The following is a 16243-nucleotide window of genomic DNA, read 5'->3' as shown; positions in this document are numbered from 1 at the left end:
TGCATCTGGCTATTAGAATCATCTTCTATGAAATCAGAAGTCTTCATTGACATGATGTTAGAAACAAAATTATTGCTGCTTGTGAGCATGGATTGTGTCTTCTTTAACCCTACACACTACCTAACACCATGCCTTGTACGTGGAAGGAGTTTGACATATGCTTACTAAATAAATAATGGAATTTGTTTTATTTATTTATTTATTTATTTATTTATTTATTTATTTATTTATTTTTAAAGATTTTATTTATTTATTTATTCATGAAAGACTGAGAGACAGAGAGAGCCAGAAACAAAGGCAGAGGGAGAAGCAGGCTCCATGCACCGGGAGCCCGATGTGGGATTCGATCCCGGGTCTCCAGGATCGCGCCCTGGGCCAAAGGCAGGCGCCAAACCGCTGCGCCACCCAGGGATCCCTGGAATTTGTTTTATTAAACCCTTGGTGGAGGTAATAGTTAGATTTGCAGATTTTGGTTTACTGTGCTTTCTTCCTGAGGAGCCAAAGTCTGTCTGGGGAGAGAAGATGTACCTCATGAAGTAGTTAGAGGATAGGTGATGGAGAAACCATAAAACATGAAAGGGTCCCACCCCAAGCAAAATGACCATGAGGTCCTGTACTCTGGGGCCTATTAATAGTGCATGTTGATCAGTACTTTTCTTTTTAGACATTGATGGCCCCAAAAACCTGGTGACCAACCAGGTGACAGAGAACACGGCCACCATCTCCTGGGACCCGGTGCAGGCCATCATCGACAAGTACATGGTGCGCTACACATCTGCTGATGGGGACACCAGGGAGGTTCCAGTGGGGAAGGAGCAGAGAAGCACCGTCCTGACGGGCCTGAGGCCAGGTGTGGAGTACATGGTCCAGGTGTGGGCTCAGAAGGGGGCCCGGGAGAGTAAGAAGGCCGACACCAAGGCACCAACAGGTAACAGGACGGAGGAGAAAAGAAACTAGGGTCATCACTTTGGGCTGACCTGCCTCTGCTAGTTATGCCCCTGCTGCTTTTGGGGTTGGTGACTCAGGGACTACTTTAGGAAAGTTGCTGTAAAAAAACTTTATTCCTAAAGAAAAATCCAAGTGCAGTTACGGACTCCATACTGAGCCGTCCTGTGAAGGTCTTAAAATTCTTTTCCCAAGCCTGTTTTAATTGCTGTGCCTCTCAGTGATAACAGATTATAGGGAATAGGGTAAAGCCAATATAAAATTCCTAAAAACACTGGATTAGGAGCCGTTTTGTGACAAGCTGTTTTATGTAGGTTGGTCTTAATAGATGCTATGTAGTTTTGAGGAGCAAGTGTTGCCTTGACAGGTTGGAGCTCTGTGTCTATTTCAGTAGACATCTAAGTTTTGATGAGCATCTTCCAAAAGCCAGACCCGGGAAGCAGTGACAAACAAGACAAATATGATTCCTATTCTCTTAAAGTCCAGTGGGAAAGCTAGACAGTCAACAAGCAAACTTATAACTGTAAACTGTAGTAAGTTTTGTGACAGACATGAACATGGTGCAGGTAGAAAGAATAACAGGGTAGGGATGTTTCTTGGAAGCAAAGCAATATACATTGCTAAGAACGTCCAAATAACATTTGCTTAAATAAGAAAGAAATTTATTCTCGTCTGTGGACTGGCCAGAGGGTAAGTAGGCCAAGGCTGACTGAGTAGCTCCATGGCACAGGAAAGCCAGGATCCTTCCTTCTTGCTGTTCAGTTATCCCTAGGGAGTGGCCTCCATCTACATGGTCATCCTCCACCCACATTCTGGTAGAGGAAAGGGAAGGGTGTGACTGGAACATTTCACACGTTCTTCACTTCTTCTCACATTCCACTGGCCAGATCCAAGATGCAATGCCAGACTTTACTACAAGAAAGGCTGGTGAATGAGGTCTTCAGCTGGGTGATCATGTGCCTAGCCTACACTTCTGTTATACTGCCCTGTTCAACACAGTAGCCATTAGCCTCATGTGGCTATTTAGACATTAATTAACTAAAAGTAATTAAATGACTTTCAGAGTTGTACTAGACACATTTCAAGCGGTCAGTAGCCACATTGGTTAATGGCCATTGTGTTGGACAGTGCAGGGTATTTCCATCATTACAGAGAGATCCATTGGATAGTATGCTTATGGAATAAGGGGAGAATGAGTATTAGGGAAGACTCACCATTTCTGGCAGAGAGAAGGGGGTGCTTGATAGCTCTAAGCAGAAACAGCTGAGATGCCTGGAGAGCTGTGAGGGGGCTGGTGTTGCTGGGGCAGAGAGGGTGCGAGAGGAAGTGGCTTGGAGTGAGGTGGGAAGGAAGCCAGTCACTCACACAGGACTGCATGGTGTCTGCAATGGAGAGTGTGTTGTATTTATTAGAAGAAGAGCAACATGATGTGGTATGTTTAAAAAAGATTATTCAGGCCACAGTGAGGAGAATTAGTGGAGGACATAACAGGAGTAGCACTAGGAAGGTTAGTGAAGGAAGAGTCCAGTGTAAAATTCCAGCAAGAGGTGGTGACGGCCGTTGGGAAAGAGGACGGGGGGATACCTGGGTACAGGTTTTGGATATATGAATGCCAGTATTTGCTGATGGATGAGATGTGAGGCAGGAAGAAAGGGAATCAGGTATGACCTGTGTTTCTGGCTCTAGCAACATGGAAAGTTGGGGCAACATTTTCTGAGAGGGGAGACTAAGAGATAAATAGGCTCAGGGAGGAATGTTAAAGCTTTTAGACATTTGAACTGGAGAAACTTGTGAAATTCCTTGGTCATTTGAGTGATTTATTTATTGATTCTATAAATATTGGTCAAGTGTCCAGTACCTATGAGGTGCTGTGGTGGATATTCAGTTGCAGATGCAAGCCAGGGGCTCAGGTCTTGGGGAGAAGAGAGCATCGGTTGGTATTCAAAGCCATGGACATGGATGAGGTCACTTAGGGAGAAGTGTAGAGAGAGGAAGAGGGGGCACCGGAGGCTCATTTCCAGGTTGCTGACCAAGGGGACAGAGGAAGAGTCAGGCAGTTGGGAGAAAACCAGGGGAGGGTGTAGTCATGGAAGCCAAGAGTGTTTTAAAACAAAGGGAGTGGATCAACTCTACCAAATGCTGCTAAAAGTCCAGTGAGGTGAGGATGACGAGCGTGCATTGGATTTGGCGATTTGAAGTTGGGGGTGACATATATGGGAGGCTTTAATGGTGTGCTTTTAGTGAAAAGTGCCAAACTTCATTGAATGGAAGAGTTGAATGGGAGGGGAAGAGTGAAGGGAAGGTATGAGAAGTCTGTCAGTTAAGGGGTGCAGAGGGGCAGGAGGTCCTACAGCTTGCAGTCTGGGAACGACAGTAGAAGAGGAGCCCAGTGGTGCCAGAGAGCACACAGATGAAAAGGAGCAAAGTCCCTCAGAAGATGCAATTCAGAGCAAAGTAGGGCCTGTCTGGGTTTTAACACAAGGGAACAGCAGGATCTCGGGTAAGTCTTTTTCGCTTCTCTGGGCCTCCCTTCTCTTCCCCTTTTATAAAAGGCAAGAGAGTCAGAAGATCTGACTTCTCACCTCTGAGATTCTTTTTTTTTTTTTTCTTTTCACCTCTGAGATTCTGTGAAGCAAAATAACCAGATACCACAGAGATAATAAGAGGAGATTCTTCAACAGCAATTTGGGCAGCTTATCTTGTTGCTCAGGAGACTTTTATTGTTACTTCTGTGGAAACTAGAGAGTCAGAAAATTTCCATCTTGATGAACTTGACAAAGACCTAATTCCTCCCAGTTGTGATACCCAGTGGTTTATTTCCCTGGAAAATGGAAACCAGGAGCCTTCCACTCTTGTTTTCAATGGAATTATACTGTTATTAAAGATAATTTGGATGGAGAGCTCCTGGTGATGCGGTGGTGGGATGGCCTCTCTCAGTTCTAAAATTTGGCCTTTCCTTTTTAAAAAGAAATTGACAGCCCCCAAAACCTGGTGACCAACCGGGTGACAGAGGACACGGCCACCATCTCCTGGGATCCGGTACGAGCAGTCATCGACAAGTACATGGTGCGCTACACGTCTGCTGATGGGGACACCATGGAGGTTCCAGTGGGGAAGGAGCAGAGCAGCACTGTCCTGACGGGCCTGAGGCCAGGTGTGGAGTACACGGTCCAGGTGTGGGCTCAGAAGGGGGCCCGGGAGAGCAAGAAGGCTGACACCAAGGCCCTGACAGGTACTGGGACTAGAAACCCTGTGCATCCATCAGAACAGTCTTCCTCCATCCCTGGGATGCCGAGGGGACCAGGGAGGGCAGCTGTTTCACCCAAGGCCATTCCCCGGAGTGGTTTCCTCTTTACCTTTCTGAGGTAATAGGCGGGTGTGACAGTTTTGATGAAGAAGAGTGTAGAGGAGACCAAAGCCGTGTGGCTCTTCCAGGTGGTTATGCACAAGTAGCCTCTCTCACCATCCCCTCCACCCTGCCTAGCTCGCAGGCTCTCCACCTAGATGTCAGAACCTGGTTGGCCCCAGCTCCAGTTTGGAGAAGAGAGAGGCAAGGAAGCTCTTCTGCCTCCATCTCCCTCACTGGGGCCCAGGAAGCTCACGGTGCCCACCCTGACATCCTCATCCTGTCTCTTGGAACAGTCTGAGCAAGGCCTGGCTGTCTTCTTTGTGGCCGGCTACACCACGTGTGGCCACCAGAGTTAGATGGCCCTTGGATTTCTTTATCAGTTACAATCAGCAGGGGTTTTTTAATTTAAAAAAGTAAAGTATACCTGTAGTAAAAATTTTCAAACTAAACAAAGGTATGTAGAAAGAAAAACTCTTCTATGCCCCAGACTCCCTAATAGCCAGTGCAGTTCTCTAGAGGCAACCAGTACCTCCCTCCCTCCCTCCCTCCTCCCTCCCTCCCTCTCTCCCTCTCTCCTATTCCCCTGTTCTTTCCTTGTCTGCTCTCTCATTATCTTCTCTTTGCTTCATTCTTGCCATTTTTAAAGACAACAGTGTTAGCATCTTTCTGCTGCACAGAAATTGGAAGTAACCAAGACAGAGCTCTCAAGCCCATAACCAGGGACTTGGTGGGCAGAGCTAGTGGAGACCAGCTTAAGATATTTAAATAGTTAAGGGTTTGCTTAATTTTTGAAATCAGGAAATTCAGTTTTGTGGTGTGATGGAAAGAAGATCCATACCAGATGTTATGCTTTAGAAAGTCAGACCAAGCTGATATTACCGAAACTCAGAATTTGTCAAAACATCTTAATTCAAAACAACAGCTGCCTGATTTCTATTAAAATATTGCAATTCTGTTCTCAGCTGAAATGCTACTGGGTAGAAAATAGCTTGGAGACATCTTTTTTGGGAACTTCTAAATTAAAATCATCTTCTGTGATGATTTTTCAAAATGGAAATTTTCATTCAATATCTTATTTGGTTAAAAAAAAATGAGACATCTGACCAATTAATATGGTGTTGACTAGAATTTTTGCTGAGCTTTAGTTTCCTTGGTCTACAGTATGCACGCACACACCCGTGTATTCAGGGTCAGAGGAAAAAGATCTGCTTTTCCTCTTCTCCTCTCTTCTTCTCTCTTCTCCTCTCTTCTCCTCTCTTCTCTCTTCTCTCCTCTTCTCTCCTCTCCTCTCCTCTCCTCCCCTCCCCTCCCCTTCCCTTCCCTCCCCTCTTTTTTCTTTCTTTTCTTTTCTTTTCTTTTCTTTTCTTTTCTTTTTTTTCTTTTCTTTTCTCTTTTCTTTCCTTCCTTCCTTCCTTCCTTCCTTCCTTCCTTCCTTCCTTCCTTCCATCCTTCCTTCCTTCCTTCCTCCCTTCCTCCCTTCCTCCCTTTCTCCCTTTCTCTCTCTTTCTCTCCTTTTCACAAGCATCCCACTGCTTCCCTAGGCTTTCTGTACAGCATAAACATCTAAGGCCATATATTTGGTTATGTAACAGATAGAACTTTATATTCCTATGCCAACTTAATGTTTATCACATTCTTCATGTTGGTCAGAATCTCAGCAAATTGAGGGTCATGCTCCCTCACCAGGGCTGTGTGTACAGTCCTGGGAAGTTTCCCAGTGCTAAGCATGGAGAGGCAGGCTGAATGCCTGGAGTTGGATCATCTTTCCAGATAGGTGTTTGCTGAGATCCCTGGTTTCTGGGCTCAGGGCCTTTTCAGACCTGCATTCTCTCAGTATCCCATGCCCCTTTGGGAACCCTGCCATCTCTGAGAACCCCTCTGCTACTCTAGATTGCTCATACCCATCATTCTTGGAGAATCTGCACCCACTCAACCCCTTCCTCTTTAATCCCCTTGTTCTCAGTCGATGTGTGCTTTTGGAAACAAGGGTCATAAGGGGCTGGTGGCAAGGAAGAGCAGACAGGAGGAAACTGTTACTTGCTGGACAGGAGGAAAAGAAATGGGAGGAGAAGTAGGGAGAAAATATGTTGGGGCATCTGGGTGGCTCAGTGGTTGAGCATTTTCCTTTGGCTCAGGTCATGATTCTGGGGTCCTGGACTTGATCAGTCCTGCATCAGGCTCCCCAAAGGGAGCCTGGTTTTACCTCTGCCTACGTCTCTGCCTCTGCCCCTCTCTGTGTCTGTCATGAATAGATAAATAAAATCCTAAAAAAAAAAATGTTAACACATCAAAAATGATCATGCCCTCGTTGGAATAATACTTAGTAATCATAATTATCTGGCCTTTTATATACAGACATCGACCCTCCCAAAAACCTTCGTCCATCTGCTATAACACAGTCTGGAGGGGTGTTGACTTGGACATCCCCCTCTGCTCAGATTGATGGCTACATTCTCACCTACCAATTCCCAGATGGCACCATTAAGGTACTGGAAACTTCTTGGTTTTTCCTCTTGGTACCCATGTTCCACCTCTGTATGAAGCAGGTGACTTGGGCCCCCCAGCTTGAATGCCAGTATGATGGTGACCTGCTGAGAAATGAGCTGATCCTTAGTGATCATCTGCTGTGGTAAGGGAGGGTGCTACGCAGTTACTTGTTGACATCATACATGTGGCCTCATTTCATAAGACTAACCTTTGTGCCCGCTCCTAGCTGACCATTGCATATTTGCTGGCCACACATCTGTCCCGTGTTATTTTTTTTTATTGTTTGTCTTTCCCAATTAATATTAGCTCCATGAGGACAAGGACTTTTTGTCTTTTTTATCTATCACTGTATATTGAAAGTGCTTAGAACCTGGCACACAAGAGGTGCTCAGTAAATATTTATTGAATGAATTGATTAACCCTCATTTCAAGAGTTATACCTCCCACCTGGAATCCAAGGGCCAGCACATTTTTGTAAATTGTTCTGATAGAAAATTCTTCTTTCTTCTCAGCAAGAAAGAAGGGAGGAAAGGGAAAAGGAAGGGCGCTTTGATTTATTCATGATCTCAGTGATTGCTTCTGCCAGCTCACCAAGGAAAGTTAGCCCTGTGTTTGTAGAGGAAATAAGATAGGTTCTGAAGGAAGTATTGAGAGGCCACTTCTGGCCTGCTTTGCATATCAGTGGTCACTTTTATTTCCCTTGTTGGCTTGTCAGCCCAGCATTGCCAGCCTTGATGGCTGTAGCTGGTGTCCCAGCATGCATCTGGAGGCTGAGGTTCCCAGGAGACCTGGTGGGGGCTCCCCCAGGGGCAGGACCTGTTGCTGGCTCTCTGCTGGTGCTTCCAGCAGGTTGAATCTCCGTGGCACCAGCCTCCAGGGAAGCTCCTGGGACCCCCTTGGGTGCTACCAAGCCCTCAAAGAAACAAAACATCATCATCTCAGAGAACGTCTGTCCTTAGTACCAGGGAATGCTGTTGACTCACCCCTAGGGCACTGGGGGTGACACACTGACTGTCTACTATCTCCTTTGTTTGGTAGGAGATACAGCTTGGAAGAGGGGATGAGAGGCTCGAGCTGCAAGGCCTTGAGCAGGGCATCACCTACCCTGTCTCCTTGATCGCCTTTAAGGGTGATCGCCGGAGCAGGAGTGTCTCCACCACCCTTTCCACAGGTAAGATGTCTATTAGAACATGGTAGAGGACAAGCATTAGAGGGCCCAGCAAAGTGTCCACGGAGGAGTAGGTGGACAGAGTGATGGATTCCTTTAGAAATGGGGCCCTAGGGATAGAGTTAGGGGTTCAAATGAAGTCCATCTCATGGTAGAAAAAGGGGAGCAGAACAGGATGTTCTTCTGTGGGAGTTGCAGCAGGAAGTGATATGAGCTTGAGCTTATTTCTAGTATATCAGAAGGGTTTGGTGACAGCAGGGTGAATGAGAAACATAAGATCTCACTGAGGAGTTGGAGGAAGCAATGTAGTAGGAGGTTATGAAATAATTTCTAAACAAAATAAAGGATCTCAAAAATAGAAGACAAGCCCCGCTCCTTCTTCCTTGCCCTTCTCCTAACGACACCACCTCTCTGCTGGATTCCTAGTTGGTGCCCGCTTTCCACATCCTTCAGACTGCAGTCAAGTTCAACAGAACAGCAATGTTGTCAGCGGTCTATACACCATCTACCTGCATGGCGACGCCAGCCGGCCCCTGCAGGTGTACTGCGACATGGACACGGATGGAGGCGGCTGGATTGTGAGTCTTTATCCAGGGGAGATAGGAGCTGTGGTGGCTCACCCTTGCTTTCAGAGAGATCCCAGCCTGCCCCCAGCCCACCCTGCTGTAAGAACAGAGCCTGAAGGTGCTTCACACCTGCAAAGGTTAATGGTTGTGGAGCCCATAGGCTTATCAGCATCTAATAATGCCCACTGTGTATGCATCACCTATATTTTCTGCTCTTCCACACTCTGTCATAAACACGACTCTCACACAGAACTTTTCGAGTAAGTGACAGAGGTCATTATTTCTATTTTATAAATAGGTAAGTTGAGGCTCACAGGGAGAAGTGCCTTGGCAGTTTGAAAGAATTAATGACAAAAGCTGGGAGCAGGTTTCAGGACTCCAGCCTTCCAGGTCATTGGTTTTCTCTGAGGGTCCTCTCGACCCATCCAAGATGGAAACACATGACCTCTTTGGGCCTCAGGCCTCCAAACTGAAGCCCTTTGTCTCAGTTCTGCATCCTGTTCCTCAGTTCAGAAGCAAAACTTTAGTTTGAAAGACTAAAGCCTGAAAGAGGGAACCTTGGCAGTGTGCTGGTGGTCTCTCTGCTGTGTGGACACCGCTTTATTCCCTTGGGCCATTGTCTGCTTATACCACATGGCACCTACTTTGATTGCATCACCCTGATCCAATTATATGATGAGCTGCCTTTGAGGGTTGCAATCTGATCCCCTCTCCCCCCACTGCCTTCTCCTGTGCCTGAATGGATAGAGGCTTTCACCATCTCCGAACCAGCATGAGGCCTTACCTGCTGTGCATCCACAGCTCATTGTGGGGAGGAGAAAGCATGAGCTCCCTGTACTCAAACTACATTCATTTACACGTTTGCTCAGGGGCCTGAGAAACCAAAGACACTGGAGCAGCCGCGGATAAAATGGTCCCATCTGAGAAGTAGCAGTGAAGAAAACTTATTGGCACAGCTGCATCTGGTGGCTGAAAGGCAGGAACTGGATTGGGTGGGGGAAATTCCTGATTGATTTATAAAAATAACTGAACAGAATATAACATGGGAGGGACTCCCACCTGAGCAGACCCATAGGGCTGTACCCACTGCTTTTCATCAGAACTCTCCTAAGCATTCAATCTCTTCAGGCTTGAAGCCACTTTCCTGCCTTGTGCCCATACTTGACCATTGGCAGAAGGTTAGTCTCGTCCGGTGTGGCCTTTTTTGAAAGGGAAGGAGACGCTTGACTAGGGCAACCTCTAGAAAGATACCTGCCAGTCTGCCTGCCTGGGAATATCCCAGCTTTTTTCACAAAAATTTATTGAGTGCCTACTATATGTCAAGCAGTGTTTTATATATTCAAGAGCCAGCAGTGAACCAAACAGACCCAAATCCCTGCCCTCAAGGAGCTTGCCTTCTCCAACCTGCTCACAGACACCGAGGTCAGTTCCAAAAATATTCAAATCACTCTGAGTTCTAACCAACACCAGTCCCTCACCCCCATCCCAAGTCTTGTTTTCTGACCTAGACTCCTTAAGGTGGTACATGAACTGAGATTCTGTAGGGTTCTCTTCAATGCTGTCACAGTCCAGAAAAAAGCAGAATCCTGAAAACTTCTACACCAAATCTTTTACTAATGGTTTCAATGTTTTTGGGCTCCAGAGTCTTTTGCCACTGAGAAATGACCTTAGTACATTGCTTTTTTATTTTTTTAAAAGATTTTATTATTTATTTATTTATTTATTTATTTATTTATTTATTTATTTATTTAAAGAGAGAGCATGAGTGGAAGGAGGGGCAAAGGTAGAGAGAGAATCTTAAGCAGATTCCCTGCTGAGCATAGGGCCCCATGCAGAGCTCGATCTCATGACTCTGAGATCATGACCTGAGCTGAAACCAAGAGTCAGACACTTAACCGGCTGAGCCACCCAGACACCCCAGTACATTGCTCTTTTAAATGGAGCTTCTAAAATCCTTTTAAGGAAATTTTTCTCTATGGAGTGGCACGAACCCAATGTGATGAAGAGGCCAGAAGAACCCAACTCTGAGGTAATTGATGCCGCAGGGGGCAGACCAGACTGAGGACCATATGGGAATATTTAAGGGCCTCAAGCCTTTCCATCTTTGTTTTCCATCTTGCAAATCTTAAGGACTACATTAGAAGTTCTTTCCACAGGCATTTAAATGACATTTTCATTTTTTCCTCCCCATGGAATCAGGACATTGAGTAAGTTCTAGAGTGCAGTGACAGCTCTAGAGTGTAGAACTCTGCTGCCTTGAGGCGTACCTGCTAAGGGGCTTCTGTTACTCCACACAATTCATATAAGGTGTTTGCACTGCATTGAATGGGAATGGGCTAGATTCTGAGGGAGTCAAATCAGTCTGCTTGATCAAGATGTACAAATGATCATGGTGGGTCACTTCATTTGGAATCTGAAATAATAACATACAAACTAACGTTTATTGAGATATAATAATAACTTATTATATCTGCATGTGCCAGTCTCTGGCCTTCCCACTTTTATGATTTATCAGGATTAGTGATCTTGCTAAAGCCTTGATTTAAGAGCCTGACAAATGGGCTATTAACATCTTGATCTAGTCCAGAAAAACAGGGCTTGTCAAGGTTAACTAACTTGCCCAAGGACATTCCTAATAAGTGCAGAGCTGGGTCTCAATAGTGATGCAGAGAGCAACAAACCATTGTTCACAGTTTTCCTAGCTGAGTTGAAGATTATAAAAAAAAAAAAAAATCAGGGAGGGATGCCTGGTTGGCTCAGTCAGTTAATCGCCCAACTCTGTTTCGGCTCAGGTCATGATCTTGGGATCCTGGGACCGAACCCTGCATCATGTGCTGTGCTCAGCTTCTCTGCCCCTCTCTCTTTCTCTCTCCCTCTGCCCCTCCCACTGCCCGTGCTCCCTCTCTAAAATAAACCCATCTTTAAAAAAAATCAGGGGGACAAACCCCTATCATTGATTGGAGATTGCCTTTGTAAAGTGCTTGTCCCAGGAGGGCAGGATCAGATCTGAGGCTGACCTTGCACCATAACTAATTATGTTAGTGGGAATGTGATAGGACTCGATGTACAAGGAACCAAACATCCGTACGGCGGCGTGTACCCTGGGATTCCACCGTCGATGGCAAAGGAAGAGTCCTGGGGAAGGGACTGGAGTGGGCAGCATGCTAGGAAATGAACAGTTAGCCCCAGAATCTTAAATGACTTTTGGAATATAGACTCAGTAAAGCTGGCATTTTCAAACTTTCTGATGAAAAGATGAGGAGATCCATGTTTTAGCCTTGCATCGGCCACTAAAGAATCAGCTGATTATTATTTAATCTGGCTAATCGCTTTTCTGCACTTTCACATCTGTAAAATGGCATCATAGGGACTTGGCCTGGAGCCAGCACACCGTTCAGTACACGGTGGTTACATGAGCAGATAAGCAGATGAAGAACTGAAGGAAGCCAAAGAGGCGTGTGAGTCTCTGACGTAAGGACAAAAGGGGAAAGAAACCATGATGTTCAGGCAGTAGGTAATTACTTGGCCAGTCATCCCCTCAATTCTGCTCAGCACCTCGGTAGCCTTGTAGAACATTTTTACACTTACCCTCTCCCTGATTCTCCAGCACCTCTGAGATGGACTTTTCCTTCCCGCTTCTAACCCTGTTTGTCACGCAGCTGGCCGAGGCTTGGTGATAGAGGGGACTGGCTCATTGCCGCTGGCCAGCCGGTGGCCGTGGTCACCCTCTAAGCCCCGGGTTTGCCCTGGATGCCCCCAGTTCCATGCTTCCTGGGCCAGCGAAGGTGGCTTGTGCCTCAGAAGGGGGTCAAATGTGAGCTCCCCTGTGGAGCTGGCAGCATTGTTGCACGCAGCCTGTCCTCTCCGCCCTCCCCGTCTCTTCCAAGAAAAAACAGAAATGCACAAATATTGGGAGGTTTACCTTATCAAATTTGAGATACTGTGTTTTACTTCAAGGCACCTGCTGTGAAGCAGGATGGAAAGCAGGGAGGTGGAGTTGTGTGTCGGGGCTCCTGCATTTGAAGGAGTACAGGGAAAGTGGATGGAGACAGATGCCGGTCCAGCCTTCCAGAGTTCCAGAGTCATTTCTGCCTGGAGCTAGGATGGTGTCGTGTGTGGCTTTCAAGGTCACAAGGAATGACATCGGTTACTATCAGTTCCAGTCGTATACACAGGAGTGTTTAGCTTGTAGGTACTTTTCAGGTCTACCTCATGTGAAAGCATCCGATTTGCTCTGACTGGCACTGCCTCCCCCCCACCCCCCAGCAGAGGAGCTTCGGGAAAGGAGGCAGCGTGCGGTTTCATGAAATAGCGGGACCCCAGGCTGCGTCTGCTCCCCCTTCTCACTCACGCTGCAGGCTGTTCCCGCTGGCTGCTGCCCTCATCTCTCTCCAACACAGCCTCTGCGGGAGTCCCTCGTGATTCCTGTGTCACTACATCCCATGGACACGTGTTCCTAGGCCTCGTGTTACCTGCCTTTGACACCAGCGGCCACACCTTTCTCTGTGTTATCTGTGCGGTCCCATGTTATCCTGGGTGTCCTTCTACACACCTGGGTCCTCCTCCTCCTCCTCCTCCATGAGTGCATCCTCTGCACCTGGCTGTGGTGTAGTGGAGGTCCGGAGACTTGATGTTAGCCCGTGTTCTTTTTTTAGTTCTCACTTTCTTCTCGGGGTCTCAGCCTCTCCAGCGGGTTTGCTTTACTATGTCCCCGTGGGTTTCTGGATTCATTAAGATAGAGCGGGGCTATGCTGTGGCAGTGTGCTGACGCCAGAGTCCGATGATCTAAGACACAAAGAGTTTCTTCTCATGCGTGCAAAGTCTTGGTGGTGTGGCAGTCACTTCTAAGTGGTGACTCCGGGATTTAGGCTGATTCCAAGTCATGGCTCTGCCCTGTTGACACTCGGCCTACTCAGCAGTGGCGGGGGGGGGGGGGGCAAGGCATAGGGCAGTGGAAGAGAAAGCATGGAGGGCCCCCCTGCCTCCCTGCCCTTTGGCTAGGATGAATCACATGGCTCCGGCTTCATTGCAAGGGAGCCTAAAAAAGAAGAGTTCCTCCTATCAGTGTTCCTGGGGACAGGAAAGTGAAATGGGACTTGGGGTGAATGCTTAGCATCATCTCTGACACACGCTTACCTGTGCAAGTCTGGCCCAGCTCTCTTTTCAGAGCCCTGGCCCTCACGCCCAGCTACTACTATGGCATCTTCATTCACCAGGTTATGTCAGGAGTGGCTCGTCCTTACCTAGTCCCAGGTGAGCTCACACCCACAGCACCTGTCTCCACTTGGAGCCCCCATCTCAGTGAGAGCTGAATGGACAGCCGTCCAGTGCCACAAGCCCAAACCCCAAGGATCACTCCGGCTTTGCCCTCTCTTTCAATTCTGCTTTAAATCTGTAACCACATCAGTTTGACCTTCTCTCTGCCCCTGTCCTGCCTCAGGGCAGCTCCCCACCCAAGCTCCTGTCTACTTAGGCTCAGCCATGTCTGTTCAGGTGTGCCAGAATGAAAGGTCTGTCTCCCTCTACAGGTCTTCCAGAGGCGCAACACTGGGCAGCTGGATTTCTTCAAGCGCTGGCGCACCTATGTGGAAGGTTTCGGGGACCCCATGAAGGAGTTCTGGCTTGGTATGATCTCTGAGATTTTAGGAGGGCTGTATTGTGGAGGGGGTATTGCAACCCCCAGAGCTGCTTGGGCCACTTGAGAAGGCTCACCACGTTCAGGAGGATGTCCCCACTGCCAGGGACCGGACCCCTGGAGGCACCTGCCCATCAAGGTGTCAGGGGCCAGGTCTCTGGGAAGGTTCTCATGTGCTGGGCTTGTGACAGGGTGGGGCCATTACAGGTGGTCTTTATGCTGCATGTAAGCCCCACAGGATCGGCCTGGAGCCTGCATGTCTTAGAAAAATAGTTGACCAATGGGGATTCTGGGCTATTATTAGGAGGGCATGCCTGTAATCCCTGCAGTTCCACTAGTAATGCCAGTCATTATGGGGACCGTTTTTCCTTTTCCTTCTGCTCCACTCTGGAGCAGATATTCACAGAGAGTGAAATAACCAAGAACTTCAGTAGGGAAATAAAGTATTAAAAAATCATAACCTGGAGACCCAGTGTCTGATAGAGTATATGATTTTTTTAAAAGATTTTATTTATTTATTCATGAAAGACACACAGAGAGAGGCAGAGAGATAGGTAGAGGGAGAAGCAGACTCCCTGCCGGGAGCCTGATGCAGAACTCGATTCTGGGACTCTGGGATCACGACCTGAGCCCAAGGCAGTCACTCAATCACTGAGCCACCAAGGAACCCCTAGAGTACATGTTGTTTGTGGTTTGCTTGGCACAGAATTCCTTCAGTGACCCCACAGTAGTAGTCGATGTCCTCTTCCACTTGGCAGGATGCAGGGATGATCTGGGAAGTGCTTCTGCTTTAGAGAAGACTCAAGGGGCAGGTTCACCACATGATTGCCCTCCACTGCTCCTCCCCAGAGGACGTGGTCTCCACATTCATTAACATGGCTGTGCCAAAGAAATAATAGGATGGGAATACAGGCATCCCAAAAGAGCTAGTGTGAGAACAGCCCACATTAGCAGAGGAGGCAGAGGCTAAGGTGACTTGGGTGCTGAAAATCTCAGATGCTAGTAGGTGAGTGCTTGCACGTGTAGGTCGATTGGTTATCGGAATTCCCTTCCTTATTTTTAGGACTTGACAAGCTACACAATCTCACCACTGGCACCCCGACCCGGTATGAAGTAAGAGTGGACCTACAGACTGCCAACGAATCTGCCTATGCCGTATATGATTTATTCCAAGTGGCTTCCAGCAAGGAGAGGTACAGGCTCACAGTCGGGAAATACAGAGGCACAGCAGGTAGGAAAACACATTTCCCCCCTGCTAAGGTCTCTTGCTTTCTGGGTATATCAGGATTGGACCACCGCATGTCATGGATCTGGGGCATGAAATATTGCTCTGTGGAGGTGAATTGTCCTCATTGATGGTTGAGGCCCTGCTCCCTGCAGGGAGTTGGGGGGAAACAGACGTGAAAGCAATCCTTGACCATCTTAAAGTTGGAACTTTTGTACATTATACATTGATCCCCTCACCAGCGAAAGCCCTCCTCTTACACTTCCCATGATCAGCCAATGAGCCCATATCCTGAGTGGTTTTTGGTGCCTTTCACTGGGCTCCAGCAATGTGGCTGCTGTCCTTCCACAGAAGTGTGTGTGTGTGTGTGTGTGTGTGATTATTTAAATATTTTGCAGCATTTTGCTGTAAGTAAAGGGAAAAATGAAAGTGCTGATTCAAACAAGAAGTGTAGGTCTCATTAATTTCGTACTACTGTAGCAACACAAGTTAGCAGTTCAGCTGAAAGCAGGGAACATCTAACCTTGATGAGTGTCTCATTGGACATAAGCCGGTTGACAGTGTGTTCAGTTGTGAAAGAAGAAAACAAAGTCAAGCCACACGACTGAAATACTGAGATTATATCACAGAATATCCTGTTTAAGAGGGACGGGATAGTTACCGTTTTAATGTCATATTTTAAGCCTGTATATATAGTTTTGAACCTCCAACAAGTGAGTCTGTTGTTTGATTCTTTTTTTTTTTATTTTTATTTATTTATGATAGTCACACAGAGAGAGAGAGAGAGAGGCAGAGACACAGGCAGAGGGAGAAGCAGGCTCCATGCACCGGGAGCCCGACATGGGATTCGATCCCGGGTCTCCAGGAT

At 47.2% G+C, this 16243-nt stretch overlaps 1 protein-coding gene across 44 annotated transcripts in view; it reads left to right on the top strand.

Annotated features, from left to right (window-relative positions):
- TNN (tenascin N) overlaps window positions 1–16243 on the top strand; it is a 62640-nt gene that overhangs the window by 37603 nt on the left and 8794 nt on the right. For 33 of the 44 annotated variants that reach the window (XM_049112231.1, XM_049112218.1, XM_049112258.1 and 30 more), the window contains 7 exons: window positions 665–928; window positions 3914–4177; window positions 6650–6780; window positions 7820–7952; window positions 8376–8527; window positions 14044–14140; window positions 15214–15381. In XM_049112231.1, coding sequence (XP_048968188.1) covers window positions 665–928; window positions 3914–4177; window positions 6650–6780; window positions 7820–7952; window positions 8376–8527; window positions 14044–14140; window positions 15214–15381 — 1209 coding nt within the window. The remainder of the gene's footprint in view (window positions 1–664; window positions 929–3913; window positions 4178–6649; window positions 6781–7819; window positions 7953–8375; window positions 8528–14043; window positions 14141–15213; window positions 15382–16243) is intronic. The other 11 variants (XM_049112241.1, XM_049112227.1, XM_049112260.1 and 8 more) reach the window with 8 other exon arrangements.

Source organism: Canis lupus, chromosome 7 (assembly GCF_003254725.2).
Source record: "Canis lupus dingo isolate Sandy chromosome 7, ASM325472v2, whole genome shotgun sequence".
NCBI lineage: Eukaryota > Metazoa > Chordata > Mammalia > Carnivora > Canidae > Canis > Canis lupus.
This window is presented reverse-complemented; position numbering and strand designations above follow the sequence as displayed.